The 11,573-nt window shown below is 46.6% G+C and overlaps 1 protein-coding gene across 1 annotated transcript in view; it reads right to left on the bottom strand.

Annotated features, from left to right (window-relative positions):
- Nucleotides 1-944: 944 nt before the first annotated feature.
- Nucleotides 945-11,573, bottom strand: part of TAPT1 (transmembrane anterior posterior transformation 1) — a 60,581-nt gene continuing 49,952 nt past the window's right edge. Inside the window, 3 exon segments of the mRNA XM_070458087.1 lie at nt 945-3,194; nt 6,142-6,302; nt 8,672-8,748. Coding sequence (XP_070314188.1) covers nt 2,977-3,194; nt 6,142-6,302; nt 8,672-8,748 — 456 coding nt within the window. The 3' untranslated portion in view covers nt 945-2,976.

Raw genomic sequence — 11,573 nt, 5'->3', positions numbered from 1 at the left:
CCCAGCAGCAGGAGTGGTTCCTGACACATAGGAGGTGTTAATGAGTGAGCATTGAGTCACTCAGTCGTGTCCGACTTTTTGTGACCCCATGGACTGTAGCCCACCAGGCTCCTCTGTCCATGGGATCCTCCAGGCAAGAATATTGGAGTGGGTTGCCATTTCCTTCTCCAGGAAGAGTTACATCTCGGTTAAATGAATAAATAGGTAGATGGAACAGAAACAGAGCAACATGTAGGGATTTTAAATTATTTTGTGCCTTTATATCTTTCTCGGCTGAGTCGGGCTGCCAAGTGGCTCAGTGGTAAAGAATCTGCCTGCCAATGCAGGAGACGTGGGTTCAATCCCTGGATCAGAAAGATCCCCTGGAGAAGGAAATGGCAACCCACTCCAGTATTGTTGCCTGGGAAATCCCAGGGACAGAGGAGCCTGGTGGGCTACAGTCCATGGGATCACAAGGAGTCAGACAGGACTTAGCAGCTGAGCACACAACACTGCTGAGTTACCAGGGATGGTAGAACATTTCTGACAGACAATTTCTAATTATAACAAGATTCCAGGCTCTGAATGACTCCTGGTGTTTATACTTCTATCTTAAAGAAAAAGCTATGAGCCTGACTCATGTTGTGCCTTGGATTTTTTTTTTTTAAACCAAAGCACTGTGTTCCACTTGACTCCCAGATGTGAAAAGTGCATGGTGTGACATTCAAAACACCTGCAAAGTGAAGTACCTTAATTTGCTGAGATACTAAATGGTCTATGATCAAGATCCAGCCAGTATTTCTCTCCAAAGGTAAAAATCAAACATTTTTCTATCATTAAAACCAAAAGAGTAATTCAAATTAGAGTGTCCTGTCACTTGTGAATTGGAAGGAAATTCTTATAGAGTGGGAAATTCATTCCACCAAATATAGCAGTCAATATAATTAAAATAAATTCAGTGGCCGTTTTTAAAAAAAGATTATAAAATTGAATTTATTGAGTTTCACACAAGATGCACTTATAAAATTAGTACTGAATGCCATTTTAACAGAAGAAATGAACATCAGTCCAAACTCCCAATATATTCTGCAAAAAAAAAACCTTCCAAAAATGACAGCATAGTTACAGAGTCATTCAAGCTGAACTGAAAGATATACCCAAATCATATTTTTGCTCTGATCGGGGCTTTGTTTGGCCAAGTTTTCCCCAAGCTATGCTCATTCCTAGTGGAACTGTTCCTTATGGTGGTGAAGAGAAGGTGGAAAAACAATAATAATAACAATAATAATTCTAACATGGGCCTTCACTGAAACATACACAAAGCAATTTCAAGTCTTTCATTTTTAACTTAAGTACTTCCTGGTTTCCCAAAAGCATTTCTGTATTATTTTCCTTTTTTTAACCTTATGTGAACAATCATCTTCAGATTCCTTTAGCTTTAATGTAACACATTAAAATTCGCTTTTATTTTTCAGAGGAACGAGTCAAAGCATTAAAGCTTACTTTACGTTTCACCCAGGAGATAAGACAAATCAGCTAAAATTTACCTTCTGCCATATCACATGCGGGAAATATCAGCACAAGAGCTGAACTTCAAATGAAAACATCAAAGGAAGTTAACAGTTAACGGCAACATCTGGACATTCTGAAATTAGACCCTGGACAATTTTTTATAAAAATGCAGAAAGGCTCCTCAAGATAAAATGTGGTGGAAAAGAACCTGTCCTGTGATGTGGGCCATGGACGGGTAATTAAGCAGAAATGGAATCTTGATCTCAAACAAAACCAAGAAGCACCATTTGGCTGCTCCCCACACAAGCCCCTGTCCACACCTGGATGGCCACCCGCATGCCTCAGACGTCTCCTTTCCTTTTCCCCACACAGCCTGCCCACCCTGGCGCACACACACCTGGGGGCCCACCTCCCCAGAGCACAGACCGGTGCCAGGCGTGGGCGCACAGACAGACGGACAGGCAGACGGGCAGACCAGCTCTTTCTAGGAGCCCGAGCAAGACGATGCCCCACCCACACAAGAGTGACTTTAAAACCGTGACTTGGAAAACCCAGTTGAAGTTGATACCTTTCAGTTCTGTCCTCTGACAGTTCCTCAGCCTGTTCGATACCAAACCCTTTTAATGGTAACAACTTAGGAAGCAATCAGTTTGAAAGGGAAACCAGTTAACTCCACCTGAAAATGAACACTGCTCTGCTTTTTTCAGAATAAAAAGTGCCTTTCTGTCAGGGAATTCCTATTTTATCCACTGCAATTACACGAAATACAGCTCACGTTTGGCTATGAAGAGTAAAATGGAAAAACTAGGAAACATTTTCTCAGTGGTGCAAACCTTCATTCATTCATATTTTTTAAATAAACTGGCTTAAGGGTTTTTTTTTTCCTTTCCTTCTATAAAATGCTACTATCCATCATGTCTCATTTAAGGTAGCTTTTTATTCTGATTAATTCAGATACATCTTCGAAGAGTATTCTGGTGGTAAGAACATTTACCTTAAGTTTAATTATTGTTATCTTTTTTTTTTTTTTTAATGCTTTGGCAGATGAAGTTTGAAAACGGTGGGAACAGAATGAGGCTGGAAACGGAGCGTCATGTGAGAGCTCCGCCGTCTCCAGCGCACCCCGACGCCGAGGACTCGAGGTGGAGTCCCGTCCCCTGGAAGCACAGGCTGACGGAGTGGAGGGGGTGGTGGGGTCGCTCCCGCGGGGCCCAGGGTGACTCTGCGGCTTCCCCGAGCAGGAGGGACCTTTCCTGAGCCACCCATCTGTCCAAGGGCTCGAGACTGGAGGTCGCTGATGGCTGCCCCGTGTGACCTGACCTTTAGCCAGACCACGCCACTGGAGAAGGACACTAAGATTTGCCTTCCGTCAATAAGTTAAGTTCTTAAATAAATATTTAAGTGCCGTCTTCAGCATCTGTCCGTCTGGGGGGCACTGCCTCTGGGGCCCCGAGACTGCATCTTTGGCACCCGGAGCTCCGGAATTCAGTCAATTCGGTTTCCACAAATTGTGAACCTGTCTATCTCTAACAGATCTTTCTTTGAGGACCTGTGTTTCAGTTCTGAGTTCTCCTGTGTTATGTCCTTCTCGTCGCCGTCCGGGGTGGTCAGAAGCTGATCAGAGCTGCTCGTCACGAGCAGCGGGATCGCATTTTCCTTCTGATGAGCGGGCTGGCTGGTGACTGAGGCAGACAGGGTTTCTTCTGTGGAAAAACAGACCCGTGTAATTAGAAAAGGGTGTCCTGCCAGCCTATCATAACCACAAGCTTTCCAGTATAGTGGGACTGAAAAAAATGTCGACTGTCCATGCTTTCAGATAAAGCAAACAATAGCCTAATATTAACAGCATGCTGTATAAACCCTATGGCTTATAATGAAACTTAAGAGGCCATACTATTTCTGTTTCCTCATCCAAAATTGTATATGGCAGTGTAATGTGGACCACGGCCCACAAATAGCACTGTTGCCAGATTTGGGGAAAATCAGAAGTCCTGTGTCACAACCATCTTCGTGCACACACAGGTCCTAGGAAGACCGCCGCCAGGCCCAAACCCTAACACTGCCCCCCCCAAGACAGCAGGGCTGAGCAGACGCGAGACCACTGCGACTATCGTGTGTGGTCACGGTAGTTAGACAGAGTCGGCATCTTACTTCCAGGAAGTTCAGATGAGAGATTAAAAACACACCCATGAACGAATCCCCAAATGGCCAAGGGCATCCCGAGTCTGGGGGCCTGGACACACCAACCTGCGAACTGTACACTCAGCCCATACCTGAGCAGTGTCATCGGGGTAAGAATGACACCCCACAGAGGGTACCTGGTTAAGACGGAGGGCCGGACTGGCGCAGACACACACACACACACACACACACACACACACACACGGCCACAGAGGGTACCTGGTTAAGATGGAGGGCTGGACGGGCGCAGACACACACACACACACACACGGCCACAGAGGGTACCTGGTTAAGACGGACACACACACACACACACACACACACACACGGCCACAGAGGGTACCTGGTTAAGATGGAGGGCCGGACGGGCGCAGACACACACACACACACACACACACACACACACGGCCACAGAGGGTACCTGGTTAAGACGGAGGGCCAGACGGGCGCAGACACACACACACACACACGGCCACAGAGGGTACCTGGTTAAGACGGACACACACACACACACACACACACGGCCACAGAGGGTACCTGGTTAAGACGGACACACACACACACACACACACACACACACGGCCACAGAGGGTACCTGGTTAAGATGGAGGGCCGGATGGGCGCAGACACACACATACACACACACGGCCGCGACGGAGGCAGGAGCGCGGCGCCCTGCTCGGCAGACACACACACACACACACACACACACACACACAGGCAGGAGCGCGGCGCCCTGCTCGGCAGACACACACACACACACACACACACACACACACACACACACAGGCAGGAGCGCGGCGCCCTGCTCGGCAGACACACACACACACACACACACACACACACACACACACAGGCAGGAGCGCGGCGCCCTGCTCGGCAGATACACACACACACACACACACACACACACACACAGGCAGGAGCGCGGCGCCCTGCTCGGCAGACACACACACACACACACACACACAGGCAGGAGCGCGGCGCCCTGCTCGGCAGACACACACACACACACACACACACACACACACACACAGGCAGGAGTGCGGCGCCCTGCTCGACACCCCCGCCCACTCAGCCTCCCCTCCGGCTCACCGCCTGCTGGACACTGACCCCGGCTCTCTGCTCTGCCACCCCATTGTGGAGCCCCCGCCGGCCCCTCTCCTGACGAGCCCCCCGCTCCGGGTCTTACTTCTTCTCGTGCTTCGGGACTCAGTCCAGGCCTCGCCACCTCCGGGAAGGGCCCTCTCCCGTCCCCTCTGTAACCCACTGCTCTCTGATCTGGGTCAGCCACTTCTGCTGGCTCCTCTGTCAGTCTGTGAGGCCCCAAAGCTTCATTTATTTACCTCTGTAGCTCCAGGGTCTCATATACCACCTGGCACAGCCACGCAACAGTGAATCGTTTAAACTGAAAGTCATCTGAACAAATACTCATGTGGACGTGGAACCGCCGTCCACTGACAACAATTAAGCCCCAGTCCTTCCTCCAGTCTTCCAGGCCAGAAATCCTGGGGCCACCCTTAACCCCTCTCTGCAGGGCATGACCTCCCAGCGAGCCCTGTGCTCCTGGTGATGCACCCAGAATCTGGTCTCCCGCTGCGCCCACGCTGACCTGTGCACAGAGCCGGGCATCTCTCCGCTGGCCTCCACTCCTGGGCTCACCTTCCTGAGTCTATTTTCCACAGAGACCTAGACTGATCCCGCATCCCGGCCCCCCTCTCTCCAACGGCCCCTCCCCACATGGCAGAAGCCAAGATGCTCACGGGAGCAGCGGGAGTCCTGGGCGGCCTCTCGGGACCCCTGGTCCCTCTCCCCCGGGGGGCGCTCTCGGGTCCCCCCACTGTCCCTCTACCCTGGGGTAGGGACTCTCAGGCCCCCTACCAGTCCCTCTCTCCAGGGGTCGGAGCTCTCGGGTCCCCCCACTGTCCCTCTCCCCTGGGGTCGGGGCTCTTGACCCCCGCACCCTGTCCCTCTGCCCTGGGGTCGGGGCTCTCGGGTCCCCCCCGGCCCCTCTCCCCTGGGGTCGGGGTCCTCTGGCCTCCCTGGCTCTCGCTGCCCCTGCCCGAGGCCCCTGCGCGTTCACCCACACCCCAGCTCCTCACAGCTGGGGAGCCCCCACCCGCCGTGTCCTCCCGCCAGCCTGCTTCGCTCTCCCCCACGACACAGTGCACGTCCACCCGCTCTCCCCCTGACCGTCTTGTCTGTGGCCCAGCTGTCCCTGGACCCGCCAGGTACCAGGCGCCCGATGACCATCTACTGAACAGGGACAGACAGAAAAAGGCTCAGAGCTCTTCCCCAGGGGCGTCTGCGATGAGATCTCAGCATGAACATGAATAATCCAAGGCTGAGCAAAGCAAAATCCGATCTTGAAAGCGCTGCTCAACAGTGATTTTTTTATCACAGAGCGTTCAGACAACTGATTCTCTAGGTGACAATTCGCAGAGGTGACGAACAGAGAGCCACACCTACCTTGGGAGGCTTTGCACTTGTTCTGTGATTTACTGGGCGGTTTGCCGGGAGCGCTGGCCGGGGGCGGGTGGAACAGCTTCTCTTCCATCTTGGCCTCCTTCACGTACTGGCAGGATTTCCCCAGAAGGACGATGCTGTTCAAGACTTTCAGGGAGACCAACCTAGAACCGGGAGACACCGCCACGCGCTGTGGGGGTCCGTCGCTGCACACGGGGGCCAGCCGCCCCCAGCTCGGCCGGGGAGGAGGGGAGGAGGGGAGGGGAGGGCGGGCCACCCGGTGCCACAGGGCCAGCTCCTCGTGCACACCCGAGTTTCTGGAGGCTTCTTCACCCCAGGGAAGCAGTTTTGAAAAACCCCTTGGTTTTTATCATAAGAACTAATAATACTTAGAAGTTTTACCTGGTGCTAAACTGTCTAAGTGACATCTGGTGTATGACCCTGCCGTCGTCTGTGCTCGGAACGCACATCTATTTGTACCTCTTGCTCTCCAGAATCGGGGTGTCTTTAAGAAGGTGGTGGGGGATTGGTGCTCACAGCCAGAGTAGAGGCTCTGGGGGCTGAGCGTGTGGGTTCAAGCCCTGACTCCACTGCTCAGCACCTGTGTGTATCTCAGTGAATTCCCTACCAAGTTTGTCCAGAAGGGAGGTGATTTTAGTAAGATGCTCAGAACAGTGCTGCTGCTGTGGCTAAGTCGCCTCAGTCGTGACTGACTGTGCGACCCCATAGATGGCAGCCCACCAGGCTCCCCCGTCCCTGGGATTCTCCAGGAAAGAACACTGGAGTGGGGTGCCATTGCCTTCTCCGCAGAACAGTGCCGGGCACACAGAAATGCCCGCCAGTTCTGCTGTATGACCACCGCTGCTGTAAATGACAATGCATCCGGAACATTATTCTGACCCACTGGTGGCTCCTCAGTGCACTGGCCGTGATGGGCTTGCAAAGCTTCTCTGTGCCGGCCATCATATAACAGAGCCCCCCAAAGCCTTCAATTTCTGGTTACTTACATTACTTCTAGCATGTTGCTTCTATTAAAAAGTTTCTGCTTAAGAAAACTATGTTATATCTCTGTTTCCTTAAGATAAACTCCAAAATATCTATAATTACAGAAGTGGGATTTCTGGACCAAAAGGTACATAGTATTTTTAGGCATTTGAAATGAATCTGGCAAAAATTCTGAAAAAAACAAAACAAAGCTCTTCACACTGATGTGTGTGTGGTGCGTGGAGTGGACTCAGTGGAGTCCGACTCTTTGCGACCCCACGGACTGCAGCTCCTCCGTCCACGGGATTTCCCAGGCAGGAATACTGGAGTGGGCTGCCATTTCCTTCTCCAGGGGATCTTCCCCACCCAGGGATCAAACTCATTAATAGTATCTCATGTATTGCAGGCAGATTTTTACTGTCTGACAAGGCCTAGAGTGTGCTTAATAATTAGTGTGGCAAACATAACTTAAGCCTTAAATAAGGAGGACTATAAGTAAGTGATTTCATTAAAAGATTAAAATACAATCTAAATGGAAGCAACCTAGATGCCCATCAGCAGATGAATGGATAAGGAAGCTGTGGTACATATACACAATGGGAATATTACTCAGCCATTAAAAAGAATACATTTGAATCAGTTCTAATGAGATGGATGAAACTGGAGCCCACTATACAGAGTGAACTAAGCTAGAAAGATAAAGATCAATACAGTATACTAACACATATACATGGAATTTAAAAAGATGGTAATGATAACCCTATATGCAAAACAGAAAAAGAGACACAGATGTACAGAAGAGATTTTTAGACTCTGTGGGAGAAGGCGAGGGTGGGATGTTCAGAGAGAACAGCATTGAAACAAGTATACTATCAAGGGTGAAACAGATCACCAGCCCAGGTTGGATGCATGAGACAAGTGCTCAGGGCTGGTGCACTGGGAAGACCCAGAGGGATGGGATGGGGAGGGAGGTGAGAGGGGGGTATTGGGATGGGGAACACATGTAAGTCCATGACTGATTCATGTCAATGTATGGCAAAAACCACTACAATATTGTAAAGTAATTAGCCTCCAACTAATAAAAATAAATGGGAAAAAAAGAAAAAAAAAATAAAGTGCCATCAATACTTCTGCCAAATAGCATATTTAATTTAGCCAGAATTTAACTGAGTCACAAACACATTTGGGGATACATGCTGGAGATTCCAGGACAGCTGTGGCCTGGTTGCTGTTAACTTCTACTACATTGTACATTTATGTGTGTATGTGTGTGTGTGTGTGTTAAGTCACTTCAGTCATGTCTGACTCTGTGTGACCCTATGGACTGTAGCCCGCCATGTTCCTCTGTCCAGGGGATTCTCCAGGCAAGAATGCTGCAGTGGATCATGCCCTCCTCTAGGGGAATCTTCTCGCCTCAGGGATCAAACCCGCATCACTTTACATCTCCTGCACTGGCAGGCAGGTTCTTTACCACTAGCGCCACCTGGGAAGCCCTCTGCCTTTACACTTTACTGTATACCCAAAAACATTAAAGAACAGTTAATCTTACCCCAAATAGAAGAGGATGACGCAGGCATAAGACAGGATTCCTTGCACCTTAATTGAACTTGTTACCACTCTGATGAGCTAGCCAGAAACAAACCAAAACAACAAATCACATAAACAAAACACACAAAGTTATCAGTTAACATTTGAAAGAAGGTTTCTCCATGCCGACTTTAACATTCTGGGCACATTCCTGTGGCTTTTGTCTAAACCCAAGAAAGCAGTTATAGGATGTGTCAATTCATATCAGAACCTGGCTGCTTGTGGAACCTTTTATGGTAGATAGAGATTCTTTGGGCAAATCTAAAATGCCCACTAATGCCAAATTCAACCTCTGACTCTAAAGTCAGACACTGCACCCAGCTCATGACTGACATTTTTACCTGTACTTAACAGAGATGCAAATGAGTTGGCTTTAAAAATAAAGATTATTCTGGGAACTATAAACGGATTCATCTTGCTGCATGCATCCCCACCAGGGCTGGAAGCACTTGGTGAGTGTGCCCCTCATTCTTGCATTTTCTGTCCTTTGTTCTTTGACTCTCTGAGAACTCCAAGGACTTGCTGAGAGAGACAGAAAAGGGAACCCTTAGGGGGCATGTACTGTTTAACAAAACTAAATATTGTTAGGAAACTAATTTACTCACAGGCCAGAAAATTTCTGTCTCTTTTGGAGAGTTATGGTTGCTAAGTTGCTTCAGTCGTGTCTGACTCTGCACCCTATGGACTGCAGCCCGCCAGGCTCCTCTGTCCATGGGATTCTCCAGGCAAGAATCCTGGAGTGGGCTGCCATGCCCTCCTCCAGGGGATCTTATATTTTCTTACTTATCTCACAGAAACATAAGAGTAACAGCGCTATCTCTGGAAATTTGCTGAATAAATCTGATGGAATCTGTCACTGAAAAATATTTACACATGTTATAGGTTCACCTTAATGTACCCCTATATTAGGGTATGTGGGGGCTGCTATGTGAAAACAGAAAATCAGGGAAAATAACCAACCTTGTCCAGTAATGTCATCCTCAAATGGAAGAGTCTCAGTTAAATAAATAACACAAGAACATTTCAGATGATATTTTAAAAATGCTTTTAATAAAAGAGCAATTGGGAGGAGCTAGACAGAATGAACTGCCATATATATCCAATAAAATCTCTGTCTCAGTCTCTAATGGGGAAATGACCTGTCATCAAACATTTGTGATGAAAAGTAATATGGTTCTAGAATTTTGTTCAGAAATATGAAAAGTAAAGAGGTTTCAATGACTTCATTTTTACCCAGTATATCATTAGGTAAGTTTAAGATACATATGTCCCAAGTCTAATTTCCTTGAGACCTTGATTTGATTTACTTTTCTTGGATATGAACTCATTCTAGGACTTAAAGTAACATTTACAAGGAAACACTGCTACTCTTGGCCTTAATGCAAGAACTGGCTTGGTTCCTGAGGCCTCAGTTTATTCCTCAGGGGCCCTAGGTTTCTGCCAAAGCTCTGGGGTCACTCTGGTGCTCGGTGAGAAAAACACTGCAGAAGAAAACCCACTGGGTCTGCACGTAGCTCCACAATCCCCTTCAAAACTACAGATTTCCCAGAAGTGTTCTGCTAATCAAGTATTAACTAAACTTAAATCTTCTGGTATAACCACCATAAAACTCACTTAGAGAATAAAATGAAGATTGATGAAAAATCTAAAAATACTAATTTAAAAAATTCATACTAATTATGATCAGAATTTTCTGGTAAATAAGTTACTAGGCAAATTATTACTTGGCAAAGCAGGGCCACATTTAAATCCAACCACTTAACTAATCCTTAAAAAAAACAAAAAGGCAGCCTAGGTTTATTCTCACACGGCAAGTATCCTTTTTCCAGTTGCAGAAAACAAAGAAAAAATCTTAAATTCTATTTTATCAATCTCTTAAACCATTAACAAACAATTTCACTCTTCAGAATTTTTTGTTTTTCCAAAATTCTAGGAGTTCCTTTCCCTAAGCAAAAGAAAGCCATATTTGTATATAATAAAAACAAACTACTAACACAACTGAAAATATTTAGGATGTGTTTATCTGGAGAGTCCTGCTGAAGTTTAAATAACATGAAATCTATTAGCCATTCATCCTCTAAAAAAAAGTTAGGCAAGCTGGTAAAAAATACAGTTAGTATGACCTACAACTTCTTTCTATATCTCTTAATTTCCATGAGACTTTGCATCTTTGGAAAACTTCAGATATCCTTCAATGAAAAGACAGTCGCATTTGTTTTGATGTGAGAATAGTTAGCCAAAAGGAATGCAATCAAATATAAGTGCAGTCAGCAAAATCTTCTTAATTAACATTATTAGAGCTCTAATTAAATATTACAACTATTTGCAAGGCTGTTCTGAGAAATTTATTAAAATATCAGAAGTTGATGACTAATGTTTTTGATTAAGTTTCAGTGCCATGATTTAAAAATATATATGATATTTCCTGTGTATAACAGTAGAAAATTCCCTTGTAAAAATTTTGAAAAAAAATTTAAGAAGTAGTACTTATAATGAATACAGAATACTTCATTTGAGCAATCGTGTTTATTTAATCTATTTCATCTGTTGCCAAGTTTTTACTACTATAAATGCTACTGCAGTGCATAACCTTCCCTATAAATCGCCATTTGCCTTTCATGACTGTTTTCTTAGGAGAAATTCCTAGAACTGGAATTACTTCATCAAAGCATAATACTGTCATGGGGCTCTTCAGAAATGTTGGATCAACTTATACTTCCACCAATATGTGTTACAGTGGCCACTCAAAATGCCTACCACTAGGTATTTCCATTCAAAAAGAAAAATCACTGCCAAGTGAATAAGCAAAAATGAATATTCTCATTGTTAGGAAAGCTATCACGTAAAATATGCCTTAACACCTT

This window comes from Odocoileus virginianus, chromosome 29 (assembly GCF_023699985.2).
Source record: "Odocoileus virginianus isolate 20LAN1187 ecotype Illinois chromosome 29, Ovbor_1.2, whole genome shotgun sequence".
Classification (NCBI taxonomy): Eukaryota; Metazoa; Chordata; class Mammalia; order Artiodactyla; family Cervidae; genus Odocoileus; species Odocoileus virginianus.
This window is presented reverse-complemented; position numbering and strand designations above follow the sequence as displayed.